The sequence below is a fragment of the Belonocnema kinseyi genome, chromosome 3 (genome assembly GCF_010883055.1).
Source record: "Belonocnema kinseyi isolate 2016_QV_RU_SX_M_011 chromosome 3, B_treatae_v1, whole genome shotgun sequence".
Lineage (NCBI taxonomy): Eukaryota > Metazoa > Arthropoda > Insecta > Hymenoptera > Cynipidae > Belonocnema > Belonocnema kinseyi.
Genome location: NC_046659.1, coordinates 91,395,280 through 91,410,176, shown reverse-complemented (window position 1 = coordinate 91,410,176; position 14,897 = coordinate 91,395,280). Strand labels below are relative to the sequence as shown.

The following is a 14,897-nucleotide window of genomic DNA, read 5'->3' as shown; positions in this document are numbered from 1 at the left end:
CCGTGTAATGCATTTGGAGGTCAAGTTTGTTGTTTTTATCGCGTTTCTTGATATTTCAATATAGTTATCGCCTACAATCGAAACAAATGTAAATTATTATTATTACTGCATCATAAACTCCATTTAATATTTAATATTTAATATTTCGCTGCTCCCATAATGCACCGGTGCTCTTCCAACCATTCCTTCAGACACCTATTCTTAATATCTCTTTTATAGGTACACTTATCAGGGGTTTGACTATAAGATATCCCTGGTATATGGAAAATGGTCAAGGATATTCATTTTCGCTGATCCAGGGATCTTTATAAATTCCTTCGTTCCTTTTCAGCTAAATGTTTGGCTATAATAAGGAATAATATCCCTGTCACAGCTCAATTTTTTTACCGTGTATCAAATTACTTAAGCATAATTAATCATTAATTTCATCGTAATAATTCATTTATATTATTGTTACTATACGAGCTATATTAAATCGCTGCTCTCAAATTTCTCAAAACTGTAACCACGTTACTCTTTGAAATAGTAGTAATTTTCTTGCTGAATACCAAATGCAAATTCTATCGGATTGTAGGTATGGACGTTTACTAACTTTGTAATTACATTCAAATTCGTTTTAAATTTATAAAATGGACTTCTTAATTCGTTATAGTAAATTTTGTCATCAGAGGATTCTTTTATGGAACTAGAAACGAGAATCACTTCTTTTTAGAGTAAAAAGTATAATCCCTGAAGATTCAGAGGAAATATTCAGTCCCGCTTATCACCACTTTCATGGTGTAAATCCTTCTTTAAAGGTTTAATTACAAAGTAAAACATGAGATTAAATTATTTTCAAATACGGTATTCTGAAATAAAAGTAGTAGAAACAGGTCCACGCCATAGCTTGATGTTAAACAAACTTTCAATGGAACGATGTAGCTTGTCTCTGTATTCTGACATTTTGGTTTTGGGAATTACTCTAACACGATTCATTTTAAAAAGAACCATATCCTATGCTTTAAAAACAAGGGTTCCGAGATGTTAGTTCTCACGCAAAATCATAAAATCAAGCAGTAGTGCCGTGAATTAATCTCCCGTAATTTCTCTCAGTGTGGAAAAGCAAATATTTCTTTGTTCTAGAATATCGCAGTCAAAAACAAACGAGTGATATACATAGTAGCTTTGCATCCTTTGCATCGGCCCGACTCACAGTGTCCCAGAAATGGATTTTCGCGGACAAATTAAGACATCGATTAATATTTTTAAGAGATTACAATTTTGTAATATAAGTTTAATAAAAATAAATATTTGAAGCATAATCTTGTCGTAATAAACAAATCTTATAAACGAATAAACATTATTACACTACTTTCTTCAATAAAAGTTCAGCTTTAAGGTTCAGAATTTTAATGGCCTTGGCATTGTTGTTCTTGTTTACATAATTTTTTAATATCAAATGGAATTGTTGACTTGGCATAAGAATTAACAGCTAGATTTATTCTCTGTATAGTAGTTATAAAAGGAATTATTATTAATCTCTTATTCAATTAATCAGCTTTTGTGGGAAAAGTTACGTAACACATAGAGAGAGAAAGAGGTTTGAAAATATCCAAAAAAGCGTTACGTATTTTTTGAAAGGCCCCTTTTCTATAAAAAGAAACAAGTAATATTAATTGTATAAATTATTTCAAACAGCCTTTCACCAAAAATATCACTCTTAGCATTAATTAACTGCATTATTAATTCCAGAGACTAACTTTCAATTCGATCGCGGGTGTTTTACCTTTGATTGTATTTAATATTATATGGTGCCTATTTGATAAGCACTTTGCTTTCTCACCATAATTAATTAGCAAATATATTTGCTTCCTCATAGAGGAATAAAAAAAAACAAAATATAAATAGGTCATTCAAACCGACTCGAAACAGGGAGTTTTTTGTTTTATATCGATTTTTTAAATTATATAAATTTCGATAACTTCCGTACTCTTCAAGACAATGTATTCATATTATAGGTCAATCGATTCGCCTCGAATTTAGAATATTTTATATTCCTCTATCACCTTTGAATTATATAAATGAAAAAAAGTTTTGCTATAAAAACCGATTTTTTATGTAATATAAAGTTCTGGAAAAGTGTAATAAATATATTCAAAAATCCTTTACTCGCTTTTCAGACATTAGTGGTGAAAACAACGTCTTCTAATTTCATCAATTTGTCTGTAATCGTTCTCAACAAAATTGTATTAGGCATTTTTAAATTGAGGAACGATTAATGAAATGAATTTAAATATTTTCGTAATTGTAACCATTACAAAGCTGCCTCTGTGAGGAAGCAAAACCAGTAATTTTTAACTATTGTCAGGGGAAAAATTGTTTTAACAAATTAAAACTGTTTAAGTAATTGCAAAATATCCTGAATATCCCTCTTAACATTCATTGATTAGCTTATTAATTCTATGAAATACTAACTTTCAACGATATGATATGGAAAAAAATTAAATGAATAGAAATTGTTCAAAAAATTTTAAAATCATCAATTATATCATTTATCTCGAGAAATAGTAACTTTTCATGATTTACTTAGAAAAAATATTCTTTAAACGAAAAATAATTGTTGAAATAATTGAAAATTATTTCAAAATCTCGAAAACTTGTCACTTATAAAATAAAAATAATTCACTTTAAAAAATACTGTCTTTAGCACGAATTGGACATAAAACTGCTATTTAGCATTTTTTACTGTTCTTAGCTCTCTTGAATTGTGAAAATAACATTAAAGAAAATATAATTATTTAAAGACAAAAAATCTATCAAACATGGATTTTAACCCACTTTCAAATCGAACTGGACCATAGTCTTCTACAGAGAAACGTGTAAGGTCAAAACAATTATTTTAAGCCAACAAAAGGCATTTTTGATATTTGGCACTTAAGCTCTTATGCCTCAAGACCCTTGAAATTTAAATAATCCTAGTTGAGTAGTAATTTGCCTGCCCGACGTGCACGTGCCTGTGATTACGGTTACCTTCATAACGATTAAATCTTATAACATAGTTTCACGTACATTTCTGCAGCATACCTAATTTTACGGTTATTGCCACCCTCTGTTGCAGAATAGCAAAACTGGCTCTTCACGAGACGTACGAGAACAGCGGATACTTTGACGTTTCGTATACCGTGTTTGTCTGGATTGCATTTTTGCCTACTGTAACAACACCTGGTATTTATGCATCCTGGCAGATGAGCAGGTAAGAAAAGATATTTCCACAGAATTCCTTCTAAATGCTAAAAAGAAACTCTTGTTGTCAAACAAAGTAAGAGGGAACAAAAAATCATTTTGCAAGCAGAGTGAAATCGCATGGGTGATTTCAAATTCAGGAATATCTTTCCTCAGTTTCAATTTAATTCTTCGTGAGGGTCACCCTCTTCTTCGACGTTACAATCTCCCTGCGTCAACATTTTTCCCCTAAGTCACAAACGAAGTTATATGAATAATTCATTTAGAAAAATCCCGTAAATATGAGTGTGTCTGAAGACATATATTTTATCCATTTCAACTGCTTTCAAACATTTGCAGTCTTTATTCTCTAGAATGGAACAATTCGAAGAAGACAGAATGACACTGAAAAAATTATTAGTCTGGCCAAATAAGTAGTTAGTAAAATATTATACAGCTATTTTATTAGTTTGTAAAATTATTTTATTAGTTATCTGGTTCTAATTAAATAGTCCCTGCAACTAATGGAATTGTTGGGTCAACTAATAAAATAACAATACCATTTCTTACTTACTAAATAGTTTGCTCAACATAACCTTTTTCTAGTGAATATAGAGAAAGAATACTTATTATTTATTTATTATTTCCAGAGAAGAAAAATTAAGTAAATATATTATAACTGAACGTTTTATACCATTTTGCATTATTTGGATAATGCAGATCTGTATGATCAAAAAGCAGCGCGAATGAGACTGACTAACAAATATATCATGATTTTATCCATTTGAACTGCTTTCGAATATTTGCAGTATTTATTCTCAAATGGACCGATTCGAAGAAGATAAAATAATAGAGCAAGAATAATAGTTATTTATTACTAATTCCCAGAGATGAAAAAGATGAAATAAATATATAATATTCTTGATATTATGATTTTGACCAGATAAAATGTATTAAATAATTTGGTAGTAATTTTATTTGGTCTACTGATCTAAAATCAGTTTTTTTAAATATTGATTTTTATTTCTAAATTGTGGAAAAATTGCTCTCTAAATCTTCTGGGATTCGAACCCAAGTCTTTCAGATTGCCAGTCCCATTAAGCTGACTAAGCTACACGGAGAGATGAGATTAATTTAATCCATGAAAGACCTGGGCTCGGATCCCAGCAGAGCTTGAAAGTCATTTTTTATTACTTAAAAATAAAAATCAATACTTAAAAATATTGATTTTAGATCAGCAGACAAAAACCAATTAAGATCAAATTATTTAAATATATAATAACTGAACGTTTTATACGTTTTTCTTTTATTTGCTAAATTTTCAACTTAAACTCAAAGTTTAAATGAAGCACTTCACTGAAAAGGAATCAAAGAATGTGTTTGAGCTAAAGGAGGTTTGAAAGAGGTCCACGATCTCAAGGAATAGGCTCAACATACTCAACATACAAAGCTATACTGTTCAATATCTCATATTTAGGTTATTTTATGGTGAACCTGAAATCTGTAAAAAAAAAAGAATTTCTTTGGCTCAAACGAAAATTATTGTTAAGTACAGTTTGCTAATTACACCAAAGAATTTGGTTGCTCGTATCAAACTTCAGTTTTCAATATGACTGAAATCAGCTGATAAGCCAGAATAAGCAACGTATTGTTGTTTTTATCTTTGAGAGATTTAAAATAGTTTTGAAAAAAAAGCCTTATTGTATGTGACTAGTCTCAGGTATTCTCCGGGAAAATTTTACGAATACTTTGCAAATTAGAAATATTTTCTCTTCAGAGTTAGATTCCTATAGAAAGTAACAGTAGCGATAGTGATTTTCCTCGAATTGGCTCAAGAATAATCAGGATTATAAACTTAGATTCTCTATTTTGTTTGAAAAAATAAAACGCGATATTCCTTGTTTAACAAAAAAACATTATGAGAAGAGAAAATGCTTTGACTTACTAAAATTCATTTGACTTGAGAAGTCTTTCCGTTAATCACAATTTCGTCTGTAATCATGTATTATCGCGATAAAATATAATTGTGATTAATGAAGCAAATTTCCTAGCAAATCAAACGCATTTTATTGAAACAATCCATTTTTTCTTACTTTAACGTTTTCTCGCATAAACTAGATATTTTATTATATCCATCAAGTATGTATAAATTTCTCTTTAAAAACCCATACTGCCACTACAACCAAGTAATTTTATTACTTTTACAATAATACTGTTGATTCTACAAAATACATTCTTTAAACCAACATACTGTTTTTTGTGCCTGCAAATTGTTTTTTTGAGCATACCAAACTTTTTGGTTAGATAAACCAAACGGTCCAACAAAATAAATTGGTTGGCTCAAACAAACAGTTTTGCTGCTTATATAGGAGACAAAAAACTTTTGTTTAGCCAACCAAGCATTTTGTTGGTGTACCAGTCGCGAAAAAAAAACTACCAGTGTAAAAGAAAAGTTAGAAAACATCAACATTTGTTTAAGTAAATTTTAAATGCCACTTTTTAAGCTCTTAGATTTAAATCGGTTTAATTTATTCGAGCACATAAATTTTATATTTAAAAATGTAATTGTTTCCTATATTGTAAAAGCTTCAATGTAGAATTGCTAATTCGATTTTTTTACTTTGAACATAATTCTTTTGGAAATTTCATAATTAAAAATATTTTTCAAACTTCGTTTTTTAATTTTTCAATGTTTTTTGTTAGCCTTCAAATTCAATTAGTATCATTTTGAGCATTCATATACTTCTAAAGTTGTGCTTGACCTTTAATCGGTATGAACTTATTTATGTTTTAAAAATGTTTGAATATCATTCTTTGTACTGATAAAATTTTTTAATTTCGACGTAATTTGGAAGTTTTTATGAATACTTATAAGAAGACATTGTTTTGCGTAGATAAATTTAACTGTTTTTACTTGATATTGTGTTAAAATTTAAATGTTAAATTTTTGACGATTTAAAAGTTTTTAAACTGGATTTTTTACTTGAAAAAAATTAAAAATACGAATAAAATCAAATTGAAATTGAATAGTATTACTGTACGAAGGAACTTTTTATAAGCATTTGATCCCGTGCAGAATTCTAAATGTGAGCCAGGTAAGCCACTGAACAGTTTTCCCTAATTGTCGTGTGGGCCTTTCCAGGTGAACTGGCAAGTGCCATACATGATGTGTAACGCGTTTGCAGAATATTTCCCTACTTGGCAAACTTGTCAAAGCCAGTCCAGTTTTTCTATAGTATGCTCTATTTTTTAAAATTATGGTAATAATAAACAAAAACTTTCATGAAGAAGAACTTACTTTATTTAGTATTATCAAAGACATTAGGTCCTAATATCTTTGGTATTATGCAACTGAAAATACAGATTAGATTAGAATTATTAAGGTTTTGTATCTGTTTTTCATCGTATTGATTGAGTTATATTTTATCAAAAGAAGAGAGAAAAAAATTACAATATTCGAAAAACTAGAATCATCTACTAATGTATAATTCTTAATACTTAATTTCCAGACAATTAAATAAATTTACCTGCTACACAACTATTAGAATGAGCTGTTACATCGCTTTATCTGGATGAATTTGGATTAAGGCTGGGTCAAGACGCCACAAACTCTACAAATTTTTTATTTTATTCATAGGGGTCATTTACAAAATACGTGATACGTTTAGGGAAGGGTGGGGGTCTGCCATAGTATCATTATCCATGTTAAGAGAAAAATGTATCACGTATTTTGTGAATGGCCCCATATGTGGAAATCATTTTATTGTTTTCAATTCGGAACAACAATAGTGCGTTTACAATTAATGACAGATAATTATATTTTAATTCTTCATTTGTGCCCCATCGTGATTTAATTACGTTTTTTTAAACTATAAAAACTGGTGTGCGCCTTGTCAGCGCCACTTTTTTAATGAGCCCAAATAGGGCAATTTCTGCACGGGATTTTTTCTTCGCTATAAGCAAATAAGCAAAGTAACAAGGAGTGAACAATATGCTGAAGGGCAATTTTTGATGTTATTCATGTCAGAGGTCGCACTCTCTTTAATATTTCCTTAAATACATTATTCATTAAAAATGTCAACGCAAAATTAGGTCACTCATAGTGAAATAGATCGAAGTTTCATCACTTTATCGTAAATTTTTTCGACGCATTTTTAAGAGCAACCAACAATGTTAAATCTGGAAATAGGTGCAGTATACTTGAACACAGTGCTTGACCTCATTTTTCTCTTAGTCCTTTCTCGATTTTTTTTATTTATTCCGCCCTGCTTCTTTCTCTTTAGCAATGTCTGGTTACGCGAAAAGGACGAAATTACACAAGAAAGGCGTGTCAATTTTTTTCTGTGTTTTGTCTCCTTAATGAAAAACCACATGATATAGTATTCACTGTCAGAACCAAACGGTGAGCGTAAACCTTTGAAAATATATTTAAATTTTAATTAATTAAAAATTTGTTAACTTTCAACTGTAATATCGATTCTTGGGTTTCATTGAGCTTAAGGTCATGTACCAGACTTCATTATTTTCCCTTAAATATACTCCAAAACTACTGGATATCAAAGTTTTCAATTTTGCGTTGCAACAAATACTGTGTACTTTCCGCAAAGGGATCAAATTACTTTCATTTCTCTGTAAAAATTAAATCAAATTTACGCGGGATTCTTGATACCTGACTTTATGTTAGACTTGACTTTTAGAGGAAAATTTTTAATTAAAATTTATAGTTGAAACTTCTAAAAACTTGAATTAAAATTATTGTATATAATAATCGACAAATTGCTACGTTTAATTAATTAAAGTAATGGAAACACAATAGTGTAAAATAAAATCGTTTTCAATTGATAATATATATGGAATTCTTTGGCATGAGCTATAAAACTTTAAAATTGTATAGTAAAATGAAATTAATAATTGATAACTGATATTTTTGAAATAATGAAGAAGTTTTTTTACTTTTAGTATGAGTTTCAGTGGTTTCAGTAAAAATAAAGAAATTTGTCAAACCTATTACAATTGCATTTTTTATTTTAAGCATGAGTGGAGTCTTTAACCATTTTAGTTTATTGTAAAAAAAGTCAGAATTATTTTAAATACTATAAAATTTGTATGGTTTCTCCATTTTGAAATATTGTAAGACTGTAAATTGAATAATTTCATATCTTACCTAGCTTACAGCTTACAGCTTGAAACTTACAGCTTGTAACAATATAATTTAATAGTTTGTAAAATTCCAATCTTTCAAAACATAAGAATTAAAAACTGAATTTTGTTTTAAAGTATCAATAACTAAATATTTTTAAAGTAACTTTCAAAATTTCAAAGGGCCTTTCTACTACCTGGTTTAAAGTTGAAATACTTTGTTAAAAATTAATTTTTTTCAAGATTCATCATTCTAGTTGGAAATTTATCTCCTCAGAAGAAAAATTGCTTTTTTGTTTTGTTAGAAAGTAATTTGCTTAACCGATAATTAAAATATTCTAGATTTTTGATTGAAATTTAATCTTATTTCGCTGAAAATTGAATACCGCTTGGTAGAAATTTGAACTAATTTATTAAACATTCATTTTTTGGTAGAAGCTCCACTATTTTACTTGAATATCTATCTTTTTGGTTCAAAATTGAACTATTTTGTTGAAAATTCATTTTTTTAACTGAAAATTCAAATTATCTATTTTCAATGCAAATATATTTTTTTTTAGTTGAACATTCAACTACTTTTTGAAAAATTGGTTCAAGATTCGCATTTTTTTTTATAAAATTAATTGTCTTTGCTAAAAATTTAGCAGTTAAATTTTCCAGAGACGAAACTGCTATAAAATTCAACAGTTGAATTATTAACAGATGAATTTTCTACAAAATTTAACTGTTGAAACTTCAACAGTGGGATTTTTCACAGGCAAGTTTTCTACGGAATTCAACATTTGAATTTGCAATAGGCGAATTTTCTACGAAATTTGACTAATGTATTTTCAACTATAATACGCATTTAAAATTTGTAATTATTCTATTTGACAAAGTAAAAGTTGACCATTTCCCAATTTAGAACATGTATAATTTTAATTTTTCATTTGAATTGATGCAAAATGGTACAATATCAAACTTATAGCTTTTAAACTTGAAAAGTCACGTCTTTCAAATGTTAAGAATCAAAAATGGAAAAATAATTGAAAATTTTCAAAAAACCATTAATAACTGAATAATTCAGAATTTGGTTTCCAATTTACTAAGCCCCTTTTCCAATTAATTTAGAAAAAAATTGCGGTAAAAATAAAACTTTGCACGAACTACATATTCGAAATAGAATTATTTTATTTTAGATTTAATAATCATCCAAAATAAATATTGCAAATACGCGCTTCTAATATTGCTAGTGAATAATAATAATCGTCAAGTTTTGGCATCATAAATTTGGTTTCTAATGATGCTTTGTTTCTTTATTATTTTAATTTGAGATTCAATAACGTTTTAAAAATTGAAAATATTCGTTTACCTAATTGATTTTAATTATGCAAATATAGATATTAAATCTATGTTTTGATAAACTAGCTTTAGACTGACACAAGTGGTATCACTCATAAAACTGCATCGATAATTTTGTGTCGACGATAATTCAAATCTTATAAATAGATTGTAAAAATCAGGGTTTCAAATTTTAAAATTACCATACAAATTTAGATAGTAATTATACATTTTTATATGCAATTAATTCTTTACATCGACTTAAAAGTCATTTTACTCATAAAACTATGAAATAGTAATAAATTTACTGCGCTGCTCATTTTTTTCGGTGATAATTTAAATTTAATAATATGCTTGAAATTAAATTATTTCTATTTTATGTGAAAACTGTTTATCCTTTCAGGTTATAGATACATTTATATTTCTAATAGAAAGCTTTAATATATTAGCAATATGAATAAAATTTCGAATCAAATCCTTTAAAATATTTTGAAACAAAAATATTGAATTCACATCAGATGTTCGGACAACCAAACCTTTTTCTAAGTGTGTAGGAAATTTAGAAGTAGGGAAGTGCGCAAAGTATACTATATTAGTGCTTTACATTATTAGTTAGTTATTTTATTTATTTTTTCCAACTCTAAATAGAAATTATTAAGTTTTCGACTACATCCTAGCTTGCCGTGAAACTCCTGTAAAAGTAAATATAATACCAAATTTTACAATTCATAGTTACTCTGTGCACATCCATATAAATGTGAAAAAGAACTTCGCTTTTTGCAAAATCGGATCCTTGATTTTCGGATCCTTTCAGGACAGGTCGTATTTTCTGCACGTACTGCTTTATATACGTCTTATCTGAATTTGGTGCTATACATGTTTTTGGCTGAATACTTCTATGAGATTCTTCTCCTATTTCCTAGTAGTACGTGAAATTGGCGCTGAAATTCTCGGCAATGCTGCAAGAATTTCAAAATGAATAAAACATGAAATGGTTGAGCATATTATCATACTTCCTAAATTTGAACTAGTGTTACTTAAATGGTAAAATAAGTAGAAGTGAGTTACTACTCGTAATAGCTATCCAAAAATTTCTCTAATTTTAAGTATGGTTTCTCTAAAACTTAATTAAACATTTTTATTTGCGTTGAATACATTCTCATTCATGAGAGTGTAATGTCATCGTCCAAATTTTCGATCTCTGGTTTTAAACGGATCTCTACGTTTCGGCACTCATAGCGTCCGAAAATCATGTCTGTTTGTCTGTGGGTTTGTCCGTATGCCTGTGCATGTCTGTCCGGCAGTATGAATGGTTACCTGAATGTTGTAGCCAGGCTAACTTTTGAAGAATTTGTGCAATCGTGTCAGTCTTCAAGACCCTCTTTACGGTACCCAAAATGAAGGTTAAATTCGTTAAGCAAATATTTCCAATTAAAATTTAAAAATTTAGAGTATTTTCAAAATTCGGAAAATGTTTTTCTTCAAATTTTAGAAATTGTTGTCAAAGTTTCTGATAGATGGGTAGAAGACTTGCCAATTATCCAAATAAAATGTTCAATTCTGATGAAAATTAGAAAAGTTATATACATTTGAAAATTTTGAAAATATTCAGAATAATAGAAAAAAATATTATTTCGATAGATTAGGAAATTCCATTTAAATTCTTTACTAGATATCAAATATATTTAGAAACTATCTCGGTTAAATTTTTTGATTAGACAAAATTTCAAAAAGTTAAAGCTTTTTCAAAATTAAAAAAAAGTATGAGATTTAGACATTTCTGTCAAATTTTCTGGTACGTGACAAAAAGACTTGCAAATTATCCCAATGATGTGTTTAATTTCGATAAAAATTAAGAAAGTTATATGCTTATCAACATTTTGAAAATTTGCAAGAAAAGGAACACAAAGTTGTTTTTGTAGTAGGTTCAGAAATACCAATTATAATTTCTACTAGATATAAAATATATGTATTTAGAAACTATTCTCATGAAATTTGTTAATTAGACAAAAATTCAAAAAGTTGGATCATTTTTTTAAATATGCCATTTTTATTTTTTAGAGATCCGTAAGTTCAACGAGTTATTTTTAGTAAATTTTAACAAGATTGACAAATTATATTGATAAAGTTTTTCAACTGGACAAAAATTATCGAGCGCAAGTGTCATAATGAGAATGTAATCGTCAGAGCCGTAAGTGCTTTGAAAACCTTCTTTGAAAACAAATGGGAAAAAATGCAGTTCCAATTTATGTCTCTAATTCCTCAGAAGTTTAAATCATAGTTTGCGATTTAAGTTATAATATTCAAGATATTTGAAAGATATAGTTAAAGTGTAAGAATTAAAAGTACGAAAACCAGCGCGAAAGCGTATCGGCACGCTCTAGACGCGCGTTAATCATTTCCTATAATTACAAACTAAAGCTTGTAAGACTCGCCAGCCATGTTATTAAAATAATAAATGTGTCAGTCTATTAGTCGGAAACACAATAAAAGATGTACTCGATCATTCAGTCACTTCAAGCTACAACTTTCACGAAAATAACTTATCGAAATAATTATGTGCTAACTGATGACGCTTTCCAGGTCAGAATTATCAAATCTGACAGTCATCTCATCGATTTAACATCAAACAGTTGTTTTAATAATTTCTGTACAAATTTTGAAGATTTTCTTCTATAGTTTGTGTAAAGCAGCATTTTGTTTTAGAAAATGCCTACAAGTTGCAATAAAGTTAAAATCAAATTGTAACCATTATTAAAATTTAGAGAAACATCAGCCTTAAATTTATAAAATTGTGCAACTCTCACCATTTTTGAAAATCCTTTAGCCACAAAATAATAATTATAATTAAAAAGTATCCATAATTAAAAGACATAAATTAAAATCGGCGAGATGGCTCCCAAGTTTGATATTCCTGACCAGGAAAGCGTCTGATGTAATATTAAACATGAAAAAATCGAAAACTTGAAATTTTGAATTCGAGCTAGAGTATTTAAGTAAACATGCTCAACGGGATATAGGTTATATATTCTATGTTTAATTTACTTGCCAAGTTACCGTACAGTGAAACTCTTCTATAGAGTAGATCTTGGGGCTAGCGTTGGGTGGGAACTAATTATAGCCCGCTCCGCTTTTGTTTGTTCACACCTACGTGCTCCCCTGAGTGACATCCGTAAATCCCGCGCACCCCGCGCAGCTCCTGTTACACCCACCTGCGGCGCGGCGTCAATTCCCGGAAGAGCTATAGAAGAGAGGGCTATTGAAGGGTTTCACTGTATGAAAGAATTTCGAAGAAGTTATAAGCATGTTATTTCTTGGAAAAAACCCCGCCTGTTTTGGTAAATTTTTCAAGATATGAAGTTATTGAAATGATCATTAGCAATTCTGAGTGAGCGCAAAATAAGATTTGATTTAATGAATTTCATTGATTTAAAAAAATGTTTGGTAATCGTATAGGGAAGACCACCTTACAATAAGTAATTATCCTACAGTAGATAATCATTAATTATTTAAAACTTAACAATTATTTAAATTTATCAAAACAAATAATTGAAATCTATTATATATAACATCATTAAGAGCTTTAAGCGATCATATATTATTTATAAAGTAAATGAAATGATTGATAAGTCATCGAATTTCTTTAAATAAAAACAATAGACATAAAAACTAGAAATGATTGGAAACTAAGCTAACGATTAACCTCAAAATTATAAGTATTTTTTTAATTCATTGATAAATCTACATTTTTATGTAATCTAATCTATACATTACATGATCAATTTTAATAAAATTCTGTTGTAAACAAAAAAAAATTATTGAAAAAGCAAAATTTTGATCATTTTTCTCTTATTTAGTGCAAAAAATAAATGACGTTTGATCTCCATCCATTTATATTTTATTTTTGGACTAGAAAGAAGATTTTCCAACAGTTTTTAAACCATTTACTGTAAAATTCAGAAACATTATCAAAATTATCAATTACCAAATGTTTAAGGACTGTTTTAAGTAATGTATCTGCAAATCTGATTTAGTAACCTCTGAGTAATTTTTATTTTTATTCCACAGTGATTATAATATCGTGATGGCATTTTGAAAAACAATAGAGAATGTGAAAAGATATTAATTTGTTTAATTTGTTAACTTAAATCCTGACATCCAGACCTATATATGCTGGAAAATATTTTCTATTAACTCTCAATATTTCGTCATATCTTTAAATAAATAATTGATTGGAAATTGAAATTTGATGTAAAGAAATGTTGTGCCTTTTTATTCAGAATGGCTAAAGAGCGCCTGCGTGGCTACTTCCGGTTTTCAAACCGTCTAAGGAACGCTCGCGAGGATAGCACAGCATCCCGAAGTGAACCGCAAACAATCGTAACCAGCAATGTCGACCAACTGCACCATTTCCCAATCGGAAGTATTTCCGGAAGTAACTGCGGTAGTACAGGAGGACGAGCTGGAAGTATGCGAGGTAGCACCAGAGGAAGTGTCAGCACCCGTGGCAGTTCGAATGCACCTAGCCCTGATTCGCTATCCATTAATAACATGCGACGCATGACATTGATAAAGTAATTTTTTTATTTGAAAAGGATTATTAAATAATTGCCTTTCATCTCCTAATTAAAAAATAGGTCCTAGAGAGATTGTGGAAAGTTCTGATATATGAAAACATATTGTCAGAAACGCAAACACGACATCTCATCATAAAATAAAATAAATTCTCAAGAGATCCAAAAGTTCTGACATTAGAAATATTTATATAAACATTTTTAACCTAATTTACCGTTAAAAAAGAGTGCAAAACAAATATGTGACAGCACACACGGAAAATATAAATGTGAAAACAATTCTACCATATGCATAAAAAATTAAAATTGGTCATTTTATTTTATATTATTTTCCCTATTTCCCTCTTTATTCCTTTGTAAAATAATTCCTCTTTTTTTCCTTTTTTAAAAAGACTTCTCCTTTTTCTCGTTTTTCTACTTGCATTTGAAACGAGTTAAAAGAACCCAATAAGAAAATCTAACTATTTTTCGTTGATAGTTAATTCTTTTTAATTCTTTTATTTTCAACTTTTGATTCAGAATTGATCTCTTTTGATTACAAATTTTAATATTTGTTTGAAAATTCAATATATTTCAACATAAAATCTTAAGCATTTCGTATTGAATTCAATACATTAAGTACATATCAATTTTATTTTAAAAATCTATTCCCATATTATTTCA

General features: G+C 28.7%; 1 protein-coding gene across 1 annotated transcript in view; it reads left to right on the top strand.

The window, feature by feature from the left end:
- The window catches only part of LOC117169935 (neuropeptide Y receptor type 6), a 102,561-nt gene extending 88,120 nt beyond the window's left edge, over positions 1 to 14,441 (top strand). The window contains exons 6-7 of the mRNA XM_033356445.1: positions 3,098 to 3,232; positions 13,941 to 14,441. Coding sequence (XP_033212336.1) covers positions 3,098 to 3,232; positions 13,941 to 14,238 — 433 coding nt within the window. The 3' untranslated portion in view covers positions 14,239 to 14,441. The remainder of the gene's footprint in view (positions 1 to 3,097; positions 3,233 to 13,940) is intronic.
- Positions 14,442 to 14,897: the final 456 nt, after the last annotated feature.